This window comes from Clinocottus analis, unplaced genomic scaffold, assembly GCF_023055335.1.
Source record: "Clinocottus analis isolate CAN_PGR_092001 unplaced genomic scaffold, fCliAna1.0.p SCAF_7, whole genome shotgun sequence".
NCBI classification, from domain to species: domain Eukaryota; kingdom Metazoa; phylum Chordata; class Actinopteri; order Perciformes; family Cottidae; genus Clinocottus; species Clinocottus analis.
The window spans coordinates 6,352,481-6,362,917 of record NW_027176229.1 but is presented as its reverse complement, the minus strand read 5'-3'; the positions used below and the strand labels follow the sequence as shown (position 1 = coordinate 6,362,917).

The 10,437-nt window shown below is 40.3% G+C and overlaps 1 protein-coding gene across 1 annotated transcript; it reads right to left on the bottom strand.

The window, feature by feature from the left end:
• Positions 1-3,549: 3,549 nt before the first annotated feature.
• On the bottom strand, positions 3,550-10,139 carry lhx6b (LIM homeobox 6b). Its single transcript, XM_068566284.1, has 8 exons — positions 10,036-10,139; positions 9,274-9,402; positions 8,781-8,902; positions 6,557-6,777; positions 5,736-5,836; positions 5,521-5,616; positions 4,471-4,642; positions 3,550-3,632 (listed from the first exon to the last, which is right to left on the bottom strand). The coding sequence occupies exons 1-8, from the start codon at positions 10,036-10,038 to the stop codon at positions 3,550-3,552; spliced, it is 927 nt and encodes a 308-aa protein (XP_068422385.1). The 5' UTR covers positions 10,039-10,139.
• Positions 10,140-10,437: the final 298 nt, after the last annotated feature.

The following is a 10,437-nucleotide window of genomic DNA, read 5'->3' as shown; positions in this document are numbered from 1 at the left end:
TTTGGATATGATACGATACTTTCAGAGCTTTCAGAGATGAGCAGCTGCTGTTGCTGGAAAACAACAAAACAATTCCTTTTGAAGGTGCATGCCACATTCATTTTGTCCAGAACAAATCAGAAAACGAGAAAAAAAACAACTCAAATTCTCTGACGCATAAGTTTACAACTAATTAAAAAACTAAACATTGCTCGAAATGTCTTGAGTTTGTTCTTTAAGATCCATTGTAATATTTGAAACAATGGGTCTTTTATTCAGTCAGATAAAAGCAGTACTCTCCTTTCTAGCCTTCAACCGTTGATTTGTTGGCTGCGTGTTGCTCGTAGATTTTATCAGCTGTAGCTTGCATGTTGTGGTGACGATGTCAAGTGGCTATAGGTTTTAAATGAAACAAGTTTACCCTATGGAAGGGATTTGTTTTTTTAACAAAGTGAGACATGAGACTTAGCCCCACTCCAATATTGTTTTACATTTCCTCAAGTGATGATCTCATCAGGAGATAGTGAGATACAAAGTTGTGTAGCGCCTGCATTGATATGGCTGATGAGTTGAGTTTCCTGTTCATTACTTTCTGCCTAACAAAGTCATACAGTCCACAAAGAAAGCCTCTCTGTACTTAAATGTACCTCTTAATTGTCAGTTTGGTGATACAGTTATATCTCTTTATTAATGAGAGCATGAGTTCATCCTAAAATGTATTATCCACATTCTTTTATTCAAGAGATGAAACGGAGACGTCATCGTGCTCATCTGCCATTCAGCTACATTGCATGCCTTCATCAGCAAGTGAAGGCGGGGAGGGGGGAGGGGAGGAGAGGGGTAACAAAACAAGAAGCATATGGCAGCATCTGAAATAAACTTGAGGAGGAGGAGGAGGGCACTGATGAAGATGGCTCACGTTGCAATCTTCCACAGAGGTTTTGTTGACTGTTGTACAGGGGAGAGCTCATCAGCATGAAGGAGAGAAATGTGAATACCCAGAGACGAGAGGCACTGCAGTGTATCTGCTCATTAGGTGGGCGACGCTGTAATTCAGAGAGCGAGCAGCTCTGCAATCAGAGGCCTATTCATTAGCATGGGGGGCCCGCTTTCATCTGTAACCACTCGGAGCTGCCAATCACCGCAGCAGACGCAATGACATGATGACAAAACGGGGCGGCTTAAATGCTCAGGGATGCTTGTGTATGCAGAGAAGACATGCCTAAACGCTGCCTCCAGCTCTCGTATCTGAGAGGGACTTTAATGGGGAAGAAATGTGCGTTTTTACAGTGTAGTGCTGGCAGGTGGCCCAAACCATGTCAGCCTGATAATCATCTCTCTGCTCAGCATATAGACAGCTTTTGTTCTCAGGTTTCACAAGGAGGAGCATCGCTTTGCTGAACAGGTTTCCTCCTGGATTGAATTGATTAAAAGTGATTGATTGGGGGGAGGGAAAGTTTGGTTTGTAGGTTAAGTTTTGGAAAGAATAAGAGTATTTCATCAGTCTTCTCTTATTTTACAAGGGGTGCTCTCCTTCCTCATACACTTGCAGTACTCTTACACACAGAGACACACATATATCATGGACTTCAAAGGATGCAGACCTTCACATACACCTGGTATAGTCAACGTTCGGGGATCTTGAATTCAATCTTTGAGTGGTATAAGGGAACCAATGGGTGTGTGTTTTTATCTGCTGCACTCCTGTTCCTCCGAAAGCAACACGAGACACATGGCCGTCACTTACAACTGTATTAATGCAGATGTGATGCGTACTCTTTCTGTATTTGTACTCAAATTAGATATGTGTTCACCTGTTTCAATTCTTCAGAGAAAACGTGTTCACAACTAATCAAACATTTGACAAAATGAATAACCAGCAACCTAAACAGTCAGGGTTTTCCCCACTAAATCCTTCAAATGCAGACTACAGTACTGCCGTAGTTTCAATAAAACGCTCAACCAGCCCACCAAAATAAATTTACTGCACACAAACAACCCCTGCATGTAGTGTTATAGTGTTACACCCATTATAATCTAATATACGAGAGACACAATCATAGTAATTAAAGCCCATAATCTTATACTTTTAAAATAATACCAATCTCTGCCAACTGCTGGCCGATGAGGTCCACGACACTTGTGAGCAGATGTAGTCATTGCATATTTGGACAAAGCCAGACTAGTTGTTTCCTCCTGTTTACAGTTTTTCGTAAGATAAACTGTCCGGCTAGCCTTTGAATCTTATCTAATGCTGTGCAAGCAAGCACATACGTGCATTATTTAAAATGTTGAGCTAATGCAAATATCAGTATCTGATCCAGCATCAAAAATCCTGCATCAATGCAGGGCTGCTGCTCGTTCTCAGCATTGTGAAGCTGGAAGTGCATGGGCGTGGCACACCGTGAATTTACTTTAGTGGTCAAAAATAAAATATAGGGGCACATTGATCCAGTTTGTAAAATCTAGATCTAATGATATCCTTTAACTCAAAGTATGCCATTAATTCCTCACATTGCAGCTTCTTAAGTGCTGTCAATCAATGTAACAACTGTAGATAATCTGTGTTAAAAGGCCTCAGAAAAGCCAACAAGCTGCCAGATTAATGGCCACGCTTTCACAGTAGGATTGATCACATTTCATGTTAAGTACAGCATCTAAATTGGAGATGAAGTGCAGGACATTGTGCTCAATAATAGGTTACTGCAAGTGCTTGGCCTCTGACGCTCGATCTTTTGATTTTTGCACTTAGTGTGAAAATAGTGCACTGATATGCGTTCACATTTTTGTCTTTTAAAAATGTGCATTTTTCCTGACATTTTTAGCCACACACACACACACACACACACACACACACACACACACACACACACACTCTCTCTCTCTCTTGCTGCATGAGTAAATTAAACCTCATCCTCTATTATTCAAACACTAACATGTTCATAACGGCTCTGATACATTTTATTAAACTGTAGCAGTATTTACAATGTACAATCACTGAATTATTTCATTTCAAGACACATTTAAAAGTGCTTTTTCTTCAAAAGTGTAGTTTTGTTCTGAATAAATAGGAGTTTTCTGACAACAATACAACAACAAACAGTAAAGCTGCAAATGTGCTCATCACCAAAACAAAAAACAAATGCTGAGGTTTTACTGTAATACTGCTACAACACTCCCTGTTTTCATATTGCAGCAATATCATTAAAATACCTTGAGTGGGAAAACAAAAGGAAAATAATCCTGACCTGATGCAATGTTTTGTGTCCAGAGGAAAAATAAAAGGTAAGTGGTCTTCTTATCTGCAATACAATAAGAAAAAAGGAAAAAGGAACTCCCGTGCCGGCTTGAAGGTGAGCGTTTCTCCACAGTCTGCTGTCTTTTCAAAGACAGTCTCACCGCAAAGAACAATCCAACTGATTGAAAACAGATCGCCGAGGTCCTGCATGCCACGAGGAATTCGGCTCCCAAACAGAGCAGATTACTGACAGTACGTCCCAGAGGATTTCTCCCCCCCCACCCCCCCAACCCTCTAAACAACATCAGAACGGTGACGACAAAGAAAAAAGGTCAGCGGCTGATGGGGAGCTGTGGTAAAGAGATGGACGGATGGGTCAAGTGGCCCGGGGCGGCCAGGACGGAGAAGGGATGAGCTGCACGAGGAAAAAAGAGATCGCATGAGTTGATGGCGCAACATGAGCATGTTGATGTCATTTAATTCAAGAAAATGCTGCTGACGACGGAGGAAAAACTCCTAAATGTTGAGTTCAGGATGTATTCTGTATGTGTATTTCTAAAACGACAATATAAAGTGCTTAAAACTAGACACTGCATCATGATGTCCTTTGTCCTTATTGTGGAATATGTACTTTTTATGAACTGAAGAATTACACAAAATATGGCTTTAATATTTGCATTGCAAGTATTAATACATTTTTACTTTTGGTCCTTGTATGTATTTTGTAATCCATATTTATACCCCTATTCTAATTATGATTCTTTATTGCAAATCACACCCTGCATCTCACCGCTATGAGAGGATGAAAAGTTCTCATGATGCAGAAAAATGTTCCTCTTATTGTTGTACTACATATTATATTATTGAACGTTAGCCTTTTACTTTTACTATCATAGAGACAGTTGGACACATTTGTGTGTAACAGTGCATTAGATTTTATAAACTGATGTTTTTATGTGTAGTCTTAATCTATAAACTATTAACTACAACTGTGAGATAAATTGAGTACAATATTTCCATCTGAAATGTAGTAGAAGTCAAAATGAAATAGAAAAACACCATGAAAGTACAAGAACCTCACATTTAGAGCTATACTTTAGTGACTGTGATACGTTACTGATTAGCTGATTATAGTGTTGGGGAATAGATTATTAAACATAGAGCATCTAAAGTAGAGAATGTTCTACTATTTAAAATAGATATATTTAACCTTCATGTGTGAGTGGCAGTGAATTCAAGACCCCTAAACTCACCGTCCAGGTATCCGTGCAGGGCCAGCAGATGTGGTCGGTCCGGGCTGCTGAACGGTGAATAGTGGATATCGTCCGGGAGCGACGGAGGCATCCTGGACATCGGGGCGCTCTGAGAGAAGCCGCCCAGAGGCGGCTGCTTTTTGTGTCGAGCTCGGCAGTTCTGAAACCAAACCTGGGGAAGTAATTCAGACGGCGAACAAGTAGCAATCAGGGAGGGATATGCTCAACAACAACACTGGGGTTGAGGGTTTGAGTGTTGTTCCTCTCACCAGACCTCATGTGTTTGTGTGCCAGAGGATCATTCCAGTGTGTAGTGGGAAGATTTTGCCCTTCAAATGAATGGTGCTTGAGTGTAATTCACAATGAAACTGGTCTTCTTCTGAATATTTTCCTCAAAGCGTTTCATTGGTCAGGGTTTCATCAGAGAGTTTATGTATTTAACGTGATCTAAATCAATAGTTTCCACACTGATATGAGGAGTCACAAGTTGATTAAATTGAGATAATACTGGAAATTAAGACAAAAAATGTCTCAAAATGTGCTCTTTTCTTTTAAAATACAAGATACTTTACCTTGTCTGGTGTCCAAAAATCCTTAAAACTTGGCAATTTCAGTAGGAAAACTTAGTCACAGGAAGACGATTCTTCATTTGAACTAGTTACAAGCAAGAATATTTCTGAACTCTGGCAGAAATTCCCTGGATTTAGTTATTTATTTGTCAAAAAACATGTGTTTATTAAAAAAATGTGTAAGAACCCCATGTGAGTATCGGATTCTGCATATTCTAAAGCTATTTTGCAGCATTGTGTATATAAGTGGTGCCGTGTCGACAGTATTTTGTGACCTCCAAACTGATTAACAGCTCAACCAAAGAGTTTCATTTGAACCATTCGCAGACAGGATAAAAACAATCCTGCAATTTAGAAGAAAGGTTCAAAATAAACACAACATTATTTCCCCTCTGTCTCGTCCCACAACCCTTTAAAAGTCGTTCGACCCCCTGGTTTGAACGACTTCTGTTCTTTTATCTTGTGTTTGATTGTTTCCTACCTGTATAACCCTCCTGCTCAGTCCCGTCATCTCTGCCAGCTTCTGTAGCGTCTGAGCGTCAGGGTTGTTGTCCTGAGCGAACTGAGACTGCATCACCTGCGAGGACACACAGTCATGAATCCACACACAAACACATACACACAGGTAATACTACACTGACTGCACACACACCCACACACACACACACACACACACACACACACACACACACACACCTGCAGTTGCTCAGCAGTGAACGATGTCCGCGCCCTCTTGGCTGGTTTTGGTTGGCAGTCCTGATCAGACGGCAGCGCTCCCTCCAGAGTGAGTCCTGTGCCTTTAAGAGAGCACAATCTCAACACGGCTGTTCCTTCATCCCAGAATTACAATCCCGTCAACATTTTGTGCCCGTTACACAAAACAACATTTGTCTAAACAACCCATTTAACACAATTAAGATGTTTTTTTTGCCAACAAAGGCACAGTCAAAAGTATTTATATCACAGTTTTTCTTTCACTGAAAGCAGAGCAGTGTGAACAATAAGGTTATTATGAATTTTAGGATCCATATCAAATACAACTTTTTAGCTGTAACATGGTGAGCTGGGGGTGAAATATCACTTTCTTCCTCAAGCTTAATGTATTTGATCTGTGATTTTGTTGTAACTTTTCACAACGTTATAGATGTAGCAGGTTCATCATGTATCTCATGTTGGGTGAACATATCCCAGAGATGGATCTTTAATTGTAGAAGGTAACAATAAAATAGTATTTTTGTGTTTGAATTGAGAAATCTAAAGTGTGATATTGGATAACAACAACAAAACAAACTGTATTTTAATATTTCCCTTAAAAATAAAGGTGTGTGACTGCAACAAAGAGCTGTATTGAACTCATACATGTTGTCATCTAGAGCGGAAAAAAAGCTACTTGGGAGGAAACTTCAAGGGAAATCTGTAAACTTTAGAGATCGAGCAAATATGCAACGTTCTATTTGTTGACCCTGGCATACTTTGAACAGGACCACTAGAGATACATGTTTGATGACAGCTGGTACCGTTTTCCGCAGCTCGGCGCAGGTTGTCCAGCATGACGTCGTAGTGGCTGCGGCAGAGCACCCGGCCCTCCACCAGGCCGAACTCCTCCCCGGTGGACAGCTGCCTCTTGCAGGAGAAACAGGCGAAACAGGCCAGGTGGTACACGCTGCCCCGAGCCCGCCGCACCCAGTCGCTGGCGTACACCTGCCGGCCACACTGGCCACACTTAGTGCCGAACCTACTGTGAGGAAGGAGAAGGAAACGGACAGGTGAAGGTCGCTGGAGGTCACTGACCTCATGATGTCCTGATCCTTCGCCGAATGTTTTCATATTGAGCATCTGCCAACCAAACCCTTTTTCAGTGTGTGTTTCTTTGTCCTTTCATATTACAGCGACACTGCACAGCTAGTCGCATTTCATTTTGATCCATGGAAACTAATGAAGCGATTTGAGCCAGAACACCAGAAATCTATTTTATGCTTTCTTTGATGGCTTCCTATTAGAGTTATAGTTTGCTGTCATATTTTGTATACTATCTATGCAGAGGAGTGTTATTGTTGATCTGTTGTGGCAGCAAACTGTGGCCAAGAGTCAGACCACCTCTGTGAACTAAACACTGAAGTTCAGCTGCGTCTCTCTCAGTCTGAGCGTCTTGCTTCTTTCTTTCTTAAAGGTGTGTTGAGAGGGCTTTTTGAAGTCTGTGCCAGGCGCTCATTGTCTTTGAATCCGTCCATAATGGAGCATCTGTGGTTGCAGGTTTCTGAGAGTCAGTTCATTGGTGAGAGTGTGAGTAAAGGCAACTTTATCAAGTAAAATGCACCATGTGAGCACAATATTACTAACACGTTGCAGCACATTCCCAACCCCATCAAATACCACATTTTGGTCAGTGCACTAGCGTCAAATAATGCAGTTAATATTGTACATCAGTGGTGCAAATTTTAGAAATCAATTTTAATCTAATTACCAAAACGAATTGACATGAAGAGGGGGGTTGAGTGCATTTGCCTGGGCTTTAATTCACTCATGTGCATTCATTTGTCCTTTTACAGTCTGAAAATGAGTTTCACAAACTTGGTTGTGTTCGTGGTTTGCTGCAATATATCAAATAAGATCTTGGAGACCAAAAGCCAATCATGACCATTACGCAGAACATATTTTTCAACGAGAAGCCAAATCCTGTTGTACTTGAGTCCAAAAAAGGATTTTGGAGAGTAAAGATCAATTTGCTGTAGAACACACAGAAACATAAACTTAATTATGTCCAATTATTCATCACCTGGATAAAATCATAAGTAGGTCACCTGTCACTGGAAATTAATTATTTGTTTCCATGCAAGTGTAAAAGTCAAATGTTTTATGAATTAGTTCTTAAAAGCTCATGATATAAAGTCTGAATTATTTGTAAAAACATTCACGTTCATCAGGTTTGAGAGACATTGAAACATCATCCTGATGTTTCCAGAAATAGTGAACGATGCTATTTATTTATTTTTCATGTCTGCATGGCTTTTTATTTCCGTGAAAAGCAACATGATGCTCTTGAGTATCACAAGCATTTGTCCGTTAAGGATCGTTGACATGAATTTGGGGATTTAATAAGCGTTTTAAATCACATTTAAACCTCGTAGATACAAGAATATTTAGGTAAAAACGCTCCCGTGTTATTTTTAATTTGTCTATTGTCTCGCCATAGAGTTTAAATCAGCAGGAATATTCGTCATATTCTTTGTTTTTTAAATACTTAACAAATGTTATTGAAGACATCTGCACTGAAATGAATTTGCCTCGAAACAACGCAGATGATCCATCTACAGGATGACTGTGAGCGCGGGCAATGTGCACTTCATTTATCAGGATAAACTACATCGGCATGTGGAAACAAAACGACCGAGGAAAAAAAATAATCGAAATAAAATTAACTTTGAAAATACATATTTAATTTTCGCATTCACATTTAAAGGTAAACGTTTGAATAACATCGCGTGGTCATCGACACATTTAAATTGAACCCCATTCAAAACGTGTTCATTTGTTTTTCATTAGAAATCATTAGATTTTCAAATTTAAAAATATATATATATATTTATATATTTAATGCAATAACTCCACAACCAAATTAAACTGCATTTGATATTAAACTAACTCGTGTCACATATTTAAGCTTCACGGATAAAATACAATCACCGATGATCAAAGAATAAATGTGCTCGAATTATAGAAGAATAAAACAGATTTCTATACCTGAAATAATCCAGTTTGCAGTAGATTTCTTTGTTTTTAACGTAGCAGCTGTTGTGTTGCCGCAGAGAGGCTCTACACACTGAACACTCCAAACATCCCAAGTGCCAGTTCAGGTTGTTGACCTGCGGAGATTCAAGTAAAACAGTCACACTTACGGACTAAGTCTGAGTGTGACCGACAACTAGTGCATTGAGGGCATATATCTATTTATAATCACCTCAACCAACTCGTTTTATGCGTTTATTTAGTGTGTGTTTGTTTCCTCTAAAAGCAGAAGGAACAACAAAAGAAGTTGTGTGTACTCCCACAGCAAAACTATCCCCACCTTTGCCTTTTGCAGCCTTTTCTCCTGCCTGTTTTGTAAAGATTATATATGTAACGAGAACAACACAAGTAAAGCGACCAACCAAATTAGACGGCGCCGTTTGATCTCTTGGCGCCTCGTGGATACATGTTATTATTTCGGAGGTGAGTCTGGTCTCGTATTCCTCACCTTCAGCAGGTATCGGTCATGGATCTCCATGCCGCAGCTCGCGCACTGGTTCTTGGCCGCCGGAGAGCAGAGGCAGGCGGCCTCCGACGGGCTGGACTCACCGGACTCCTTCTTCACCTCCGACTTAGACTGCGTCACAAAATACGGTTTTATACCAAAGACAAGAGCAGTTTGTTCGTCTCTTGCTGATTTGTATGAGGCCGATTTTTACGAGAAGAGTCCCTGCAACAAATAGTCCGTGAAAATATTTCAAACCTGAAGATCCAGTCCAGGAAAAACGCAAATAAACCTATTTAACTATTTTATTTTGTATTTCATTATAGACTACAGGCTCTACTTTTATCCAGTGACTTTTATTTATATTTATAGTCTATATTTCTATTTGATTTACTAGTCCATACATCCACGCGTGTGCTATGAGAAGACAATATTGTATGTTTTTCTTACATTTTACAACCCAACGATTTTTCTCAGTGTAAAAATGTTGCATTCTTCACTCTAACCCGCAAATCAGAAGCAGATAAATTGAGGTTTGGTGGCTGTACTCTCCACGACATCCCTGTTCACACACACCGAGGCAGCCTGAAGTTACAGTCGATCCTGATTTAAACCTCAACCTCTGCCAAAACCCAGAGTCCTGCGGCGGTTACCCCGCATGTAAAAAGTTCAGGAAGAAGACGGAATCAAAGAAGCTTACACCGATTGAAAGACAAAGAAATGAAAAGGTTGCAAAGCAGACTCGTCCAGATGTTTGTGACTCACCATTTTCGGGTCTTGAACGCTGCCTATTTGGAGAGAAGATGGAGCTTGCTCTGCGCATTACGCATCTCTGCCCCAACCCACACTATATCCGGTCCAAAACAAGGAATAACAGTTTCTCCTGCATTTAAACCCTGGCAACAAAAGAAATTTTGATGCAATTAGATGAAGAAGAAGAAGAAAAAAACTATATATATGATCGATCATTCCTCGTGTGCGCGATAGGAGGCTGTATTCCCATGCAATCAAGTGAAAAGAAAGGATGGCACTAAATCTGCAATTAGCGGTGGATTGAAATGCTTCGCTTGATAAGTGGCAGCCCGAGTGTCAATTTCATCTGGCAATCAAGAAAAGGCAACCAAGCCACCAAGCTATAAGAGAGGGGAAAAGCGGCGCATCCTAATT